The 17,800-nt window shown below is 37.3% G+C and overlaps 1 protein-coding gene across 7 annotated transcripts in view; it reads left to right on the forward strand.

Moving 5' to 3' along the window:
* LOC105465590 (laminin subunit alpha 2) overlaps positions 1 to 17,800 on the forward strand; it is a 628,094-nt gene that overhangs the window by 430,539 nt on the left and 179,755 nt on the right. For all 7 annotated transcript variants that reach the window (XM_071096438.1, XM_071096439.1, XM_071096441.1 and 4 more), the window contains 2 exons: positions 2,888 to 3,022; positions 17,119 to 17,243. In XM_071096438.1, coding sequence (XP_070952539.1) covers positions 2,888 to 3,022; positions 17,119 to 17,243 — 260 coding nt within the window. The remainder of the gene's footprint in view (positions 1 to 2,887; positions 3,023 to 17,118; positions 17,244 to 17,800) is intronic.

Here is a 17,800-nt window from a genome sequence, read left to right on the forward strand (position 1 = left end):
AGACACTTTAGAAGTCATCTGAGTTAACCTGCTCATTTGTGGGATGAGAAAACTGTGTCTCAAAGTAACTTGCCCATATCTCTCAGACAAAACTAACATAAAATCAAAGCTTCCCTATTCATTTCTTTTACAGTACCAAGGAGTGGTATGCACTTTGTTTGTTTGTTTGTTTGTTTTGTTTTGTCTTGTTTTTTGTTGAGACAGAGTCTCGCTTTGTCACTCAGGCTGGAGTGCAGTGGCCGCATCTTAGCTCACTGCAACCTCCACCTCCCAGGTTCAAGTGATTCTCGTGCTTCAGCCTCCAGAGTAGTTGGGACTACAGACACGCATCACCATGCCTGACTAATTTTTGCATTTTTAGTCAAGACATGGTTTCACCATGTTGACCAGGCTGGTCTGGAACTCCTGACCTCAAATGATCCACCCACCTCAGCCTCCCAAAATGCTGGGATTACAGGCGTGAGCCACCATGTCTGGCCTTGTCCATATGCCCTTTTAAATGCACACATGCACAGTAGAGAATAAGGAGCTTGCCAGTGATGCTGCACCCTAATAGGTTATTAGACTCTCCTAAGAGTTTTAAAACAAACCCGGGCCTCAACTCTCCCCCAAAGGAATTGAGTCCACCTCCGCTATGGGTGGACCAGACCACAGACTCCCACTGCGGGTGCTTTTCTATTGTGTCAGGCTGCCTGCCAGGGAAAGCCACAGTAATAAGAAAAATGTGTAGTGCGTTAGAGTAGACTTCACCTTAGGGCTCACCTTCACGTTTGGGCCTACAACGCTAAACTTTGTATAATTCCTCGGTGCGGAGTATTGTTTCTTGTCTTTCTTTTTCTTCCAAGATTTATTTTAAACTTTTGTTTGAGTTTAAAGTGAAGCTAGAAACTTCCTCTCAATTTGTGTGATTTTTCATACAAATTTTTATGGACAGTAATTACAGTAATAACTTAGTAAAGAGATTACAGAGATAAAGGCCTGTCTCTCATAATAACACACATGCATGCACCTAGCAAGTATGTCAATAATACAACTATGTGTGTGTGTGTGTGTGTGTGTGTGTGTGTGTGTGTGTGTGTGTGTATATATATATATATTCAAGGATGAAATCCATGCACAGAAAATCCCATTTTATTCAGTGGTCAGCTTGTTAAAGAATTGGAATAAGCCACACTATGAGCCACTTTTTTTTTTTTTCTTTGAGATGGAGTCTCGCTCTGTCGCCCAGGCTAGAGTGCAGTGTTGTGATCTCAGCTCACTGCCAGCTCTGCCTCCTGGGTTCACACCATTCTCCTGCCTCAACTTAAGGAGTAGCTGGAACTACAGGCCCCCGCCACCATGCCCAGCTAATTTTTTGTATTTTTAGTAGAGACGGGGATTCACCGTGTTAGCCAGGATGGTCTCAATCTCCTGACCTTGTGATCTGCCTGCCTCGGCGTCCCAAAGTGCTGGGATTATAGGCGTGAGCCACCACGCCTGGCCACTATGAACCACTTTTAAATGGATCTTGGTTTATTTCTTCAGTTATGCTTAAATTAATTCCTCAACCATCATTTCCAGTACTTATTCAATAATAATGGCAAAAATGAACCTTGGTTTTTAAACAATATGTACAAATTTTGTTAAATTATATGATTATGTCCACCGTAAGAAAAATAAGACTCAAAATATCTTGAATACTATTCTCAGTTTCTCAGTTTTGTCTGTCAGCTTGCTGAAAGTTGGGACATTATGAAATCTCATTAGAATTTCTTTTAGGATATGATAAAAGCAGAGTCTCTTGATTAAGTGCTTAATTAAGGTACTTTTGCGTTATCCAAATCTAAATAAACAAGAAGGGTGCTGGCTATTAAACTAGATCTTTTTATAAGGAGCATCTTTGTATATTTGTCTCTGGACTGTCTAGGCCAGAACCAAAGGGATGTGGAGGCACTAGAAAATTCTTAGTCTGATATTTTTTCTTGCTTAGTCAGTGATCACTCTTCTTTCATCAATGGGCATAAGATTTTTAAGTGAAAAAAAAAATCCTACTTAACCAAGGTGGTAAAATAGTCCCCTTGTAATTCTCCTTGGGATTTGAGAAACTGACTTCCACCTTTTATTCATAAATCAAGCAATGTCTGCAGCTATGTGTGAGGAAAGGGCTGAGCCTGAAACACAAGACAGTTCTCATCCTCATTCCAGAGCTGTGGACTGCCTTCCAGAAAGCCAAAGATGTTTGTTGATACATTTTCATAATAAACCCAAATGAAGATGGAAGTCTTGATTTTGCATATGTCAGCTTCACTAGAAGTTTTCTGTTTGCTTTCAGAATTTTATTGCAAGATGAAAAAAATTATATCAGGGAAAGATAAATTTTATTGGTGGTCTAATAGTCCCAAAACATGCAGAGCTTTTATTATTTTGGATTTCTTACTTTTATAGTCTTTAAATTATATCAGTATAAATAATGCATCCATAACACTTTTTATTTAATTTTTTGCTGTGTTTCATTGGACATATGCTAGTTATCCATAAAGCACAGTAAAAGCATATTTTAGGTGTTAAAGACATTGGAATTGTCTTTATTCCATATGACAATGTTATTTAAAAACAAACCTCTTTTTCAAGAAAAAGACTCTTTGGAGCTCTTTCAGGCTGAGTTGTATCTACAAATAAAAGCTTTCCTTGGTTAAAGTCTGATTACACATAGATGTCGCCTGAACACCTTGGAGACCAGGAAGAAATACCCATTAGGTATCAAAATTGGCACTTGTGTTTGTAAGTGATGTTGCCCCTGCCGCAGGTAGGGGAAGGCCAGTCTGTCTTTGCAGCCACTGAAGAGCTCAAGCATTGCTAATGCAAGATTTCTAACTTGGCTGTCCTAATTGGCTTCCTTTTCTTTCAGGCATGCTTGCCAGGATTTTATCGACTGCGTTCTCAACCAGGTGGCCGCACCCCTGGACCAACCCTGGGCACCTGTGTTCCATGTCAATGTAATGGACACAGCAGCCTGTGTGACCCTGAAACATCGATATGCCAGGTAGTCCTCTGAGCCTTTCTTGAACTAGGCCCATGTGCTCATTTCTCTTTACACATGCTCAGCATCTGCACTCAGAGGCTGGCTAAGCTGCAAGGGAACACAACCGTGTGTGTGAAACAAAATATGCAGGGGAAAAAGATATTCACAGAGTCTACATTTTAAAAAGTAAGGAAAAAATAACTGGGAGAACCACTGTGCATGTCAAAAAATAGAATTTTAGCAGCATCTTAGAAGAGCACCAGAAGACATACGTATTTAGAAATTACATGTGCCTTTTTTTCTGATTATTTTCTTATAGATAAACTTTATATAAAATTTGGAAATTACAGAAAAGAATTAAGAAGAAAAAATTCACCCCAAATGCAACATAAGATAAAATTTTAATAATTTAAGTATTTCCCACCAATTTTTACATGTGTTTGTGAATAAGATTTATATAACACCATTGATGCAGTTTTATGTCTTGTCCCTTAAATTTTTACCTATCATGAGGTTGTATTGTGTTGTTAGATATTATTTAAAATCTTTACAATCTTTGTTTGGATGACCCATAATTTACCCATTTCCCTTATAATTAAGGTCACTCTTATTTTTTTATGTTTCTGCTAGCACCCTGCACTCTCTACCACTACCGTCTACATTAGAACAATCAGAACAATCATGTGTTCCACCCTTTTTATTGTAGTCACTGTAAGAAATTCAGGTTGCCCCTGTCACCACTTGTCCCCCAAACTGTAATCTGCCTACCGCTCATCTTTGTTAAGCCCATCTCCTACCTCTGCTCATCTTCTGAAACTATTCTACTGAGCCTTGTGGCACTCATGGTCAAAATAGGCAAAATCCCCTGCAGAATCCTCCTCTTCCCTCAATGTTCTCTCCACCATACTGACTGAAACCCAGCTCGCACTTCACATGCTGCTGCCCTGGCAGCCCTCTTAAGGAGTAGCCATCACCCCTTTTTTTTTTTTTTCCTGAGACGCTGACTCTCTGTCGCCCAGGCTGGAGGGCAGTGGCGATCTTGGCTCACTGCAACCTCCACCTCCTGGGTTCAAGTGATTCTCATGCCCCAGTCTCCTGGGTAGCTGGGACTACAGGCTCACGCCACTATACCTGGCTAATTTTTTGTATTTTTAGTAGAGACGGGGTTTCACCATGTTGTCTGGGCTGGTCTTGAACTCCTAACCTCAGGTAATCCATCTGCCTTGGCCTCCCAAAGTGCTGGGATTACAGGCATGACCACCACGCCCAGCTGCAGTAGCCATCACTTTCTTTCACTCTCTTCATTCCCCTGAGTCTGAAAGTGGGGCAGGATTTTCTGCTCCTCGCTGCCAGTTTTATATTATCCATCCTCCTCTACATCAGGGTCCACAACCCCTGGGCCACAGACAAATATTGGTCCGTGGCCTTTTAGAAACCGGACTACACAGCAGGAGGCAAGCAGCAGACAAAGGAGCAAGCTTCATTAGCATTTACAGCTGCTCCTCATTCCTGGCATTACTGAACTGCCTGAGCTCCACCTCCTGTCAGATCAGAGACAGCATTAGATTCTCATAGGAGCACACACCCTATTGTGAACTGCGCATGCGAGGGATCTAGGTTGTGTGCTCCTTCTGAGAATCTAATGCCTGATGATCGACGATCTGTCACTGTCTTCCATCACCCCAAGATGGAACTGTCTAGTTGCAGGAAAACAAGCTTAGGGCTCCCACTGATTCTATGTTATGGTGAGTCGTATAATTATTTCATTATATATTACAATGTAATAATAATAGAAATTAAGTACACAGTAAATGTAATGTGCTTGCATCATCACAAAACCATCCTCCAATCCTAGTCCATGGAAAAATTGCCTTCCATGAAACCAGTCCCTGGTGCCGAAAACATTGGAGACGCTCGCTGCTCTACAGCACCCAGCTTTGACTCTCATGCTTCCCTCTATGTGTGCCCCTCTCCATCTGCTTGTCGAAGTCACCTACTAACCTTTAAATACCCCACGTCCTTCCTTGCTGATTTTCCCTGTCTAATTGTCATTTTCCCTAGCACTACTCCTGTCATCATTCTTAGTGATTTTAATGTCCATAATCTTAACTCTTCCACACTCTTAACTTTCAGTTTCGTGTACCTCTCTGGTCTCCATTTGAAGCATCCTTTTTTTTTTTTTTTTTTTTAACCACTGTGTCATTTCTCTCTAGTTCAATTCTTCTAAATACTTCAGCTTCAATGTGTGTAATCTCAAAATTGATGCACACACTTTTTTCTTGTTCCTTATTTCATGTTTCCACTGTAGTAACCACCTTAATAGTCATGATCCTTCATTGGTATTACTGCTTTGCAATGTTCATTTCCCTGGCTACTCCTTTACTTATTTTTCACTCAGGTGAACTCCAACACTGTGAGAATCCTATATCTCCTCCATATCTGCACCTTCTTCTTCTTTTCTTTTCTTTTCTTTTTTTTTTTTTTTTTTTTTTTTGAGACGGAGTCTTGCTCAGTTGCCCAGGCTGGAGTACAGTGGTGCAATCTCAGCTCACTGCAAGCTCTGCCTCCCGGGTTCAAGCCATTCTCCTGCCTCAGCCTCCCGAGTAGCTGGGACTACAGGCGCCCGCCACCATGGCTGGCTACATTTTTTGTATTTTAAGTAGAGACAGGGTTTCACCATGTTAGCCAGGATGATCTCGATCTCCTGACCTCATGATCCATGATCCATCTGCTTTGGCCTCCCAAAGTGCTGGGATTACAGGTGTAAGCCATCACGCCCAGCCACCTGCACCTCCTAAACTGAATGTGGCTGTAGAAAAAGACAATTGTGCCATCTAATCTCACCTTAAATTCATGATCACTCTCTTCAAATGGACCCTTTGTGCTGCTCTGCAATCATGCCACTTTTCTCTCATCCTTTTTCTTGTCCACATTGCTAGTTGATTATTTCATACCTTCCCCTCCATCCTCAAGCCTAAACCTCTCCTCTCACCCCCTCCAATCCTTACCCTCAGTTGATGGTGTTGCTTCTTACTTCATTGAGAATTTAGAAGCTATCAGAAGAGAGGTAACAAGCTCCCACTACTGCATGCACCCATTTTTCTGCATGTGTGCCCAATTATTATGACTCTTTTCTATTATTGTGAATGAACTATTCTTGTTTCCAGAAAAGATCACATCTTCCCCATATGTTCTCAATTCTACCCCTCTCCCACTTGACAACATCACTCTAGCTAATCTCCTCCTTATCTTGTCACTTTTCTTTCCACCTTAAAAGCAAAAACAAACTCTCCTGACTCATTTCCCTTCTGAGTAACCACTTCATTCTTCTCCTTCCATACAATGGAGAGCTGTCTATCCCCTGTCTATAATTTCTCTTCATCCATTCTCCTTTGAATTACTAAAAACAGGCTATCACCTGCTCTTCTATATTGGAACCAATGGCTAATGTACGGCCACCAGTGTTCACCTTACTAGATCTAACAGCCATGTTTGCCACTGTGAATCACCCCATTCTTCTTGAAACCCTTTGCTCAATTTGCTTCCCAGGCCATGGTATTCTGGAGATGTTCAAATTCAAACACTGCTCCTTCTCAGTTTTCTTCATTACTCTGAAATCCGCGTAGTGGTATTGCTGGGACTCAATCCTTGCAGCAATTTGTTTCTCTAGCTACATTCATTCAGATGCTGATCTTACCCAGGCACATGGCTTTCTATGTTGAGATGTTTTGATATTGACATCCCACAGTATTTACTATTAAGTTTATGATTTAATTTTAGATCCAATCATTACTATGGTGTGAGGAGGTAATTTTTCTGCAGATATGTATTACCACTGTAAAGAAACATTTACTGATTAATATTTCCTTTTCCCCTTGATACATTGTTATCTCTGAACATACACAAATTTATTTTGTTGATATTAAGATGTTTCAGATAATCCATTTTGTTTTACTTACCTTTTAGTTCTTATTACAGTGTTCTGCTTACCTTCGTTTTATGTTAAGTTAACATTATCTGGTAAAACAAGGTCTTTTATTTCTCTTCTCTTCTAATTAACTAGATGCTCTTACATATTCTTCCAGCTGACATTTTTATGCACTATTTCAATCTCTTACCCAAACATGTTACTGGAATTTTGATTGGAATTAAATTAGCCTATTTGTAAAGAATTGATATATTTACACTAGTCACTCTTCTCTATTCAGACATTTTATGTCTTACAGTAAACTGTTTTAAAGTTGTCTATATTGAGCACACATTTCTCATATTAAAATTCTTTCTATGTATCTTACATTTTCATTTTAACGGTAAACATTAGCTATTTTGTTTCAACATAGTAAATGTACTAACTGGTCATTACTGGTAAACCTTAACTATTAGAATAGGTGTTTTTACATGTATTTGATATCAATAACTTTTGTTTTAGTTCTAGAGGTTTATCAATTGATTCAGTTATTGTTATGTTTACAATACTTTTTTTTTTTTTTTTTTTTTTTTGAGAAGGAGTCTTGCTCTGTCACCCAGGCTAGAGTGCAGTGGTGATATCGCGACTCACTGCAACCTCCACTTTCCAGGTTCAAGTGATTTTCATGCCTCAGCCTCCTGAGTAGCTGAGATTACAGGCACCTGCCACCATAACTGGCTAATTTTTGCGTTTTAGTAGAGATGGGTTTTCACCATTTTAGCCAGGCTGATCTCGAACTCCTGACCTCAAGTGGTCTGCCTGCCTCGGCCTCCCAAAGTTCTGGGATTACAGGTGTGAGCCACCACGCCTGGCCTATAATACTATTATTTGCAAATATTATAATTGTGCTTTTACTTGTCAAAAGCTATATCCGTTATAATAATAATTTCATGTTTTTTAATTATTTCCCAAAATAATCAGCTTTCTATTTTATTCTTGATTTTAATATGATTGCCTTAAGTCTTTCACCATTAAGTATGATGCTGATGTTTAGTGTAAGAAAAACATTTCTTGTCATGTTAAGAAAACTAATTTCTATTCCTAGCTTATAAATATATCCTATTTCAATCAGAATAAGATATTTAAATTAGTCATATGCTTAATTGTGGAGAGTGGGGTAGGAATGCAGATGCATTTAAGAGGTGATCCACCTTAAACAGAACCATAAATGATATTATTGACAAAATAAATAACTAATATTAGCCATCCATGAATTCCAGAAATAATTACTATCTTGCTTTAGTATACTATTTTTTCATCATCTGCTTGCCTGAAAAATTCAATAGGTAATTTGGGGGGGTTAATCTATACACATTCTTAAGCAAGAATTAAATGCATTTTTGTTATGCAATCTTCACTGGCATTTTTAACACAGTTATGTTTGCTTTATTTGATTAATTTAGAAGCATTTATAAAGAATGCAATTTAATTTCATTTTTATTAGGATTAAAATTATCATCTTTATACTGTCCTCTTTTGACCAATTGATTATTATGACTACTTTTGTTCCCTAAGAATTCTAAAAGCATGTCTATTTTCTGAGTAGTCCCTAGATGAAGTAAAAAATAAATACTTCCATTAAACAAACACAGCTGGTATAAACCGTTATGCTCTGAATTTTTATATTTTCTTTCATGGAACTCACAACTTTTGAATTTAGGCAACTCTGTTCATCTTTGAAATGGCCTCATGAGGCAAATAAGAAATAGCTGTTATTACTCCCACATTGTAACTGAGGAAACCGAAGCATACTGATTTCTCTTTTATGTGTAATATGGATCTCAGTTTCATATCATATCCATTATACAGAGCAATGCCTTCTACTTTGGTATAGTGGCAAGCATGAACTCTGCAGTCAAAGTGCCTTGATTCAAATCCTGGCTTCACCCCTTACTGGCAGTATGAGCCTACTCAATTTATTTAACCTTAATGAGGTCTTAGTTTCTTCATTTATATAATGAAAATAATAATAGTGCCTACTCACAGAGTTTTTGTAAGGATTTGATGAAATACTCAATAAAAGACTTAGAACATTACTTAGTGTATGGTATGCTTCATAAAAGCAATTATGATAATGATGATCATAAAGATGATCATTACCATACACGTTATCTACCATTTATAGTTGAAGAACCAATCAGTTGATAATTGATCAAAAAATGTAAAAAAAAATGTCTAGCACTATGCTAGATTTTCTTACTGTCTTAGTCCATTTAGGATGCTGTAACAAAATATCATAAACTGGGTAGCTCATAAATAACAGAAACTTATTTCCCACAGTTCTGAAGGCTGGGAAGTCCCAGATCATATCTCCAGCAAAGTCAGTGTCTGGGGAAGTTTTATTTCCTTATCATAGATGACCCCTTCTTTCTTTGTCTTCACATGTTGGAAGGCACTGGATAGCTCTCTGGGGTCTCTTTTGTAAAGGCCCTAATCCCACTCATAAGGCTCCAGCCTCATGATGTAATCACCTCCTACAGGCCCCTTCTCCTATTACTATCACATTGGGAGACAGGATTTCAACATACGAATTTTTGGAGAATGCAATTATTCAGGCCATAGCAAGCCTTAACCTCCAACATGATGATATTTGGAGATGGGCACTCACTTATCTTGTTTTTCTTTTTCTTCACACCTTTCCTTGAAAATATAAAGTGCATAGGAAAGAAAAGTATAGAAACTTTATAGACTAAATATTTCAAAGAAACCTAGATCACTTTGTAACTATGCTCTTCATCATACCTAATGATACTTGCAAGATAATTGTTGCTTCATCCTAGGCATTAATAAATCTTTACATAGGCATGTTATGAATAGCTCAGTGACTATTACTCCTTAAGAAAAAAAACTTTTTGAAGAATAAAACCTATGTGATACTGAATCCAAGGGGAGAGAGGGAGATAAGTGAACTAACAGTAACTGGTACACACACATGAGTAGGCAGAAAGAGAGAGACAGAAGGAAGATATTTTCATTTAATCATTGCTACACCCTGTGGTCAGAATTATTTCTCCTATTGTTTTTTCACATGGGAATATTGAAGCCTTAGCTAGTTCAAAAGACTTTTTAAAGATAAAATAATTTGTGGAAATATTATTTTCACTCTATCACAATTCTTATTTTTTAAAAAATAATAAAATAAATCTCTATAACTGATTGTTGCTGTTGCCTGAAACATTTAATCAATTAACCCTATCTTCAGTAAATAGACAGATTTATAACTAGAATTCACTAATTTTTTGTTTTGTAAACCTTATTTAATCTACCTAACAACCTTGCCAAAATAGAGATTGTTAGCCTTATACTAAGTTCTGAAAATTAATGCTAAGAAAACCTATAAAGTCTTGACCAAAAAGTATTAGAAGCAGGTTTCAAATCCACCACAAACTGCTTTCTCCAGATGGCAAGAGAGTGTAAACACACTCTGCTAATTAAATGAGTTTGATTTTGAAAGCTCAAGTGAATTACATCTTAGAGTCGTGACAGAATCTGCAAAAGTGACTAGGGGTCATGTATGGAAAACACTTGACAAATTGTGAGAACATAAAATTTGTCACAGGATAGTAAGCAATAAAACGTCTTTCCAGGTTTTATAAAGGAAAATAAAATGTAGGAAACAGATTGATTGTGATCTCCAATGAAACTTAAGTATTGCTTACTTAACAAATATCTGTCAACTGTGGAAAAAATAAACAGTGCTCATTAGGAATCAGAATAGGTTCACTTTGTTGGGGGCGGTGGCTCATGCCTGTAATCCCAGCACTTTTGGGGGCCAAGAGAAGAGGATCCAGGAGTTCGAGACCAGCATGGTCAACACAGGCCCCATGTCTACAAAAAATTAAAAATTGAAAAAAAGAATAGGTTCACTCAAAATAACACATATCAAACTAAGTGCTAGGTTTACTGTATATATAATATCTGAAAACCTAGTTTTCTAAATCACAGTAAAATATCAAGTTTATCAGACAATGTGATACATCATATCTCAAATTCAGCAAAAATAATAACCGCTATTATGTGTCCAAAACTGTGTATGTACCAGGACCAAAACAGGTCACTGTACAGAGATTTTCTCATTTATTGTTACAATAAACCTATGAGATAGACAAGATTATTTCGTCTTTTACACTTGATGAACTGATGCTGGAGAAATTAAATAACTTGCTTAAGTTATAAAGCAGTAGAGGTCTTATCCATGATTCAAATGCTGGTTTTGTTTAAATAGGCGTTTGATGAGCTATTTCATAGTATCCTTGCACACAAGATTGAAAATATGAGCCAGATGTTAGCCAGCTGATAGGTTGATGGGCATACACGTTGCTAAAAATATGTGACCCAGAGTACGCTCTAGTGATATCTCCAATGATGAGGCATAAGCTTTGTATTTGACCTTGTTTTGTTCAAAATATCTGTAAATGCTTTGGATGAGATCTATCAAATATTCAGATAACATAAAGCTGAAAGTATTATCTAATGTGTTGGATGGTGGGAAAAGATCCTGACAGATGAAACTATGAATTACAATTAACAAGATGAGATTAATAGAAAAGATTTGAACTCAGGTAAGCTCACTTGTTTGTTCATTCCTGTGGCATCTGTTAATTATGTTTCCAATATACAGGTCTATGGCCTATGATAGGTACTAGGAATGTGAAGACTGCATGAGTCTTGCCCTCTAGAGCTTATTTTCTAGTTTAGGGGAAAGAACAGAGGAAATGACACGTATTAGCAATTCACGTGAAGTAAGAGTCCTTACTTGATTGCAGATTCACTAGGTGCCAACACAGGGCATTGCTACTTGTATAAGATCCAAATCAAGGGAGGAAGTACATTTAACATATTTGCAAATCACAGCTAGAGACTTACATTTGAAGGAAACCCTGAGTAAGATTGCTAAATGTTCAGCTTGAAACAAAGATTTAGGAGGTAATAGTATTCTTAGATTTTGAGGACCTTCCCTAGGAAAAGGGAATTAGACTTAATTTTCATCACTTCAGAAGGCAGAACTTGGATCACTGATTGAAAATTAGAATGCAACAAATTTTTATTCACCGTAAGGAAAAACTTCACAGCTTATGCAAGATGAAAAAGCCGTCTTATAAGAATTCATGCATTTAATGATATCTCAAGGAAAGTATAGAAGGCATTCCTGTATGGCAAGAAGGTTAGGTTAGGTAATTTCTCACCTTAGGGCTGAGATACTATAATATTAATGTTATATTCATTTGATTTTGTAGAAGGAATATATACCAACAGTTTTCCAGTGTGCAAAAAAACTTAACAAATCTAATATATTCTAATGTATTATTGAAGAGATACTAGCACATACCACTCTTGAGAATATAATTAAACTTCTCATTAGGCATCCAAAATACAGAAATTTTCCCTAAAGGCTAATTTTTATATAAGAAAAAAATTATGTACACTATTTCAAAGCAGACAGGAAAGTCATATGAAAAGGGTATGTCAGAAAAGTTTCAAAAAGAGGCTCCTGATTTATGTGTTGTGTGTTTGTGGACCTAACCAGGACATTTGATTCAATTAACCAAGTTTAGTATGTCAGCAACCCTGTGAAAGATTGACAAGATTATCCAGAGAAGATTACAATATTTGCTTTCTCTATTGAAGAAATTATGTCGACTTACAGGTATAAGAGAAACAAAATCATATTTTTGAATCTCTTGTCTTTTTAGTAATGATTATTGGCTTTAAGGATTTTAATTGAGTTACTAATGTCATATTTAGGTGACATAAAATAATTCATTATGCAATTATTTCACTGCAAAAGTAAAATGCTGAAAATTATTGTTGAAGGTCCTATGTATTTTTGGCACATTCATCTCTATAACTATAAAATATTTTCTTAAAACACTCCCCAGTTAACACTTATTCGTCAACATGACCCCTTGCTGAATGACTTGAAGTTAGAATTCATAGATAATTATTTTATCTTGGAGCCATTATCTCTCTTAATGCTACTGTTAAATATGGAATGGCTCTTTTATTGCTAAAAACTGGTGGTTCCTTTGGATGGTTGAGTAAAAGAGGATTATGGCACTTAAATCAGTGGCAAAATATGACAAATCATTTTGCTCTGCTAACCACTTTTCTGCAATGACACTTGAAATTTGGGCTTTTTCATCTGAAAAAGCCTGACCAGTTTCATCTAGACTTCCCGAAACATGCATTCATTCATTCAGCCATTCAAAAATAGTCATTGAATGCCTCCCATGTTTGATGCACTAAAAGGAGCATTTAAGCCAATTTTAGGGCATTAGGGAATGTTTCTCAGAGAAACTGACATTTAAAATGAGAGCTGAAATGAATAGGTGCTAGCCCGATATACACTCTAGAGCTAAGGATTTGCAAATGAAAAGTCCCAGCAGTGATAAAGAGTATCCACATAATTTGAGAATTTCAGATGGCCCCATGTGGCTATGGCATTATATGCAAAGAAAGCCGTGGTTACAGCTACATATGTAGGGGTAAGTACTGTGGTGGTAAAGGCGTGGTGGGGCGGAGTGGCAGATAATGAACTCCTCCTTGCCATGCTAATAACTTGTTATTCATCCTGACTGCATTTGGGAACTAGTGTAGCCTTTCAAGCAAGAGAAGGGCATGGTCTGATATGTTCATAGGATGATCACTCTGATTGCAGTGTGGAGAAATCACCAGATAAGAAAATATGGAGACAGGATCTTTAACTAAGAGGCTATTCTAATAATCCAAGTAAAATATGACAGTGGCCAGATGAAAATAGTAGCAACAAGAAAGTCAAGAAACAGAGAGTAATAGACTCGTGGAACTGATGATCTGATGGATACCTCTGATAAGAGAGGCCTGTAGGTTGCCGACCTTGGCAATTGAGTGGATGACAGTGACCTCAGATGAAATGAGAAATACAGGAGTATTCGCAGGTTTAGCAAGAGATGAACTTAATTGTGGTCATTTCAAATTTAAGGCGCTTCTGTGTTATACAGTATTTACTCAAGAAGCCATTAGAAGTGGAAGTCTGGAACCCAACAGAGATATCCAGGCTGAATACATAAAATATAGAGTTTTGGGCACACCGTTAACTGAAGTCATAGTAATGGATGAAATCACCAAGGTAAATATGGAGGAGAAAAAAGAGATGAGGATCAAAGTTAGAATTAAGGGCATCAATTATATTAAACAGAAAGGGAAGGAAGAATCCATAAAGGAGAATTAGAGTAGCCGTAGAAATGGGAGAAACATCAACTGGCTTACTCTTAAAGAAACCATGGGGGCTGGGTGCCATGGCTCACACCTGTAATCCCAACACTCTGGGAGGCTGAGGGGGATGGATCACGAGGTCAAGAGATTGAGATGATCCTGGCCAACATGGTGAAACCCTGTCTTTACTAAAAATACAAACATTAGCTGGGCATGGTGACGCACACCTGTAATCCCAGCTACTCGGGAGGCTGAGGCAGGAGAATCACTTGAACCTGGGAGGCAGAGGTTGCATTGAGCCGAGATCATACCACTGCACTCTAGCCTGGCAACAGAGCGAGACTCTGTCTCAAAAAAAAAAAAAAAAGAAAAAGAAAAAGAAAAAGAAAAAGAAACCATGGGAAGAGAAAATTTCAAAGAAAGAGTATCCAGAAATATCAGTGGCTACAGAAAACGTACGTATCATGAGACCTGATGATTCTAAGTTTTGCTTTAGCAACAAAGATCTTATGGGTCATTCTGGTATTGTGTTTAATGGTGAAACCAGAAGCCTGTTTAAAGGGTGAATGGGAGATGAAGAAGTAGAGACCAGGAATGTAAACAATGTCTTTTAAAAAGCTTATTGAAAATAGGATAGACATTGTTGAGCAATTTGAGACCTCACAGATTTTTTTTTTTTTTAAGACAGGAAAGGCTTGACCAATTTCAAATATTAATGGGAATGAGCCTGCAAAGGAGGGAATGAAGATGCTGGAGAAAATGGGGAGGCAGGAGGCAAGGAAACCAATTTAGGAGTGGAGTAGCTTCAGACAAAGGACGGAAACAAATGTCAAATGGATGGAAAATAATGTGGCAAGACACTGAATTGTTTGCCAGGAAACCAAGGGAGCATCCAAATTAGATTGGATTATTATAATAGATAATAGATAATTATTTTATATTGGAGACATTATCTCTCATGCTACTGTTAAATACAGAATGGCTCTTTTATTGCTAAAAAATGGTGGTTCTTTTGGATGGTTGAATAAAAGAGGATTATGGCACTTAAATCAATGGCAAAATATGACAAATCATTTTGCTCTGCTAACCACTTTTCTGCAATGACACTTTAAATTAGAGCTTTCTTATCTCTTAAAATAGGGGGCCATCATTGACTGAGGGTGAGGTGTAGAAGTAGAGGATTTGAGATTCGCCAGGCACTTTGGGAGGCTGAGGTGGGTGGATCACTTGAGGTCAGGAGTTCGAGAACAGCCTGGCCACATGGTGAAACCCCATCCCTACTAAAAATACAAAAATTAGCGGGGCATGGTGGCATGTGCCTGTAGTCCCAGCTACTCGGGAGGGTGAGGCAGGAGAATCCCTTTACTCAGGAGGCAGAGGTTGCAGTGAGCCAAGATCATGCCATTGGACTCCAGCCGGGGTGACAGAGCTCTGTCTCAAAAGAAAAACAAACAAACAAACAAAATGACAAGATTTGTACCTTGTCATATTGGAAAAACCGGATTCATTTCACATTGTTATAAAATCTGTAAATGTCACAATATACTTTCAAATATAACACGAAAAATGTAAAAACTAAATGATCTAAAATTCACTGTGGCAATGTCATAGTTTCACTGCAAGAAATAGCATAAACTCTCAGAAAGAGTTAGCACAAGTTCTAAGCAAAAATTAATTCCATAGCAATATCTGTGGTGGAAATGACGTCAGCTATTGTTTGTTGTGAATTACCACACATTCCATACCAACAATTGTCTGGCCGTTAGACGACACATGAAACATTCTTCAAGAAGAATAAATACATTCTTCTTGATTGATTAAATGAAGCAGAGCCCAGTCTATGGGATATCATCCAAGTTCAGTATAGAGCCTGCAGGCAGCTTTGTGGCTCCAGCTGAGATTATCAGGAAGCCAGTTCACTAACATGTCCATCTAGTTTGTTACTGACTTACTTGTTTCTCAACTTTTCTTTCGATGTTGTTTATGAGATGTAAGTCACTATTCTGACCAGTCCAAATCCTGTCTTATAAAATCCAACTAAAATCCAATTCCAAATTCCCTTCTTCCTTTTTCTCAACTCTCAAATGCAAGGACCACATTCCCATGAAACAGCATTCAATGTTGCATTCTTGCTGCCATGTTTATTTTTTGTCAGGTGGTTTTTTTAAATTATTATTTTCCCAAAGCTTACGTAAATTTCTAGAAGGTAGGATGTTCTTTCATTGACTGTTTCAGTTGATTCCATGTAGCTCTTCCTAAGTTCTTATTGCATAATTGATTATTGCATTAAATATAATTCTGCTTCGTGAAAATTTTAATTTGAAGCTATTTACACACTATTCTGAAGCTATTCTTATTTCCTTATGGAAAGGTGTTAAAGGATATCACTCCAATGTCTCTTATTATGCAAGCATAAAAAAGAAGATATTGATCTGAGATTGCTGCTTTTAGATTGACTCCTCCATATTTATGAAGAACCACCTACATCTGTGCTTTCCACCTTGAGGTGGTTTCAGAAAGCCCACTAGTGGGCATGTGCCAAGGCCACAGTATTTGTAGCACCTTTTTCTAACATCTCAGAGAGCTAAAATCTGGGATATGAAGAAACGTAAATGCCTAGAAGAAATAATAAATTTTAGAGACTCTTGAAGACTATTCCCCAATTTAGAGTAGGAGAAATATTTACATAGCGATCGATGCAGGGAAAAGAGAATAGTAACTCTTATTGTCAGTGTAGCTACAATAGCTCGTTATTAGTTTCTCAAATAAAAGAGCTTCTTTAAAAATATTTATATCAAAGACTGAGTTCTTTGTCAGTGATAAAGTGTGTGTGTGTATGTGTGTGTGTGTGTAAGAAAGTATATGTGTTCATAGACACACATTCATAGCTAGGGACTGTATGATAAATTACATCCTAACTCTCACTAAATGAAAAACAAACTTCTTTCCTTTACAGAATTGTCAACATCACACTGCTGGTGACTTCTGTGAACGATGTGCTCTTGGATACTATGGAATTGTCAAGGGATTGCCAAATGACTGTCAGCAATGTGCCTGCCCTCTGATTTCTTCCAGTAACAAGTAAGATTGAGAAATATAACCACATTTCCCAATCAGAAATGCCATCTGTCTAGCACATGGGCTGTCTATGATTTGGCTATTTTTTCCATGTAGACAAAAATCTCAATTTAAGATAGAGATATTTTTAATAATATAAAAACATGACAAAAGTGAGTATATAATACTCTATGGCTCATTTTTCCTTTGAAACTCTGCCCCAAGTAAATAATACTTATTACTTAAAATGTAAGTACCAATATTAATGTAAGATATGTTTATAAAACAAATTATATATATATATATACACACACACACACACATACACACACACAAATATGCATGGTTTCATAAATATACCTGTCTAATGTTTACCTATACCTCTGCCCATAATATCAGCTATGAAGGATTGTTCGGGTGCATATTATATAATTTTTGTGGCTGTTTCCATTTATTTTATGTGTTTGATTCAAGATTTGGAAATAATTATCAAGAAAACAATTGAAAAATTGTACAATTAAAGCAGGTGACTTTTTGTTATGCTCCAAAAAAAAAAAGGAAACTCCCGGAATCACAACCTC

The sequence above is a fragment of the Macaca nemestrina genome, chromosome 5 (assembly GCF_043159975.1).
Source record: "Macaca nemestrina isolate mMacNem1 chromosome 5, mMacNem.hap1, whole genome shotgun sequence".
Classification (NCBI taxonomy): domain Eukaryota; kingdom Metazoa; phylum Chordata; class Mammalia; order Primates; family Cercopithecidae; genus Macaca; species Macaca nemestrina.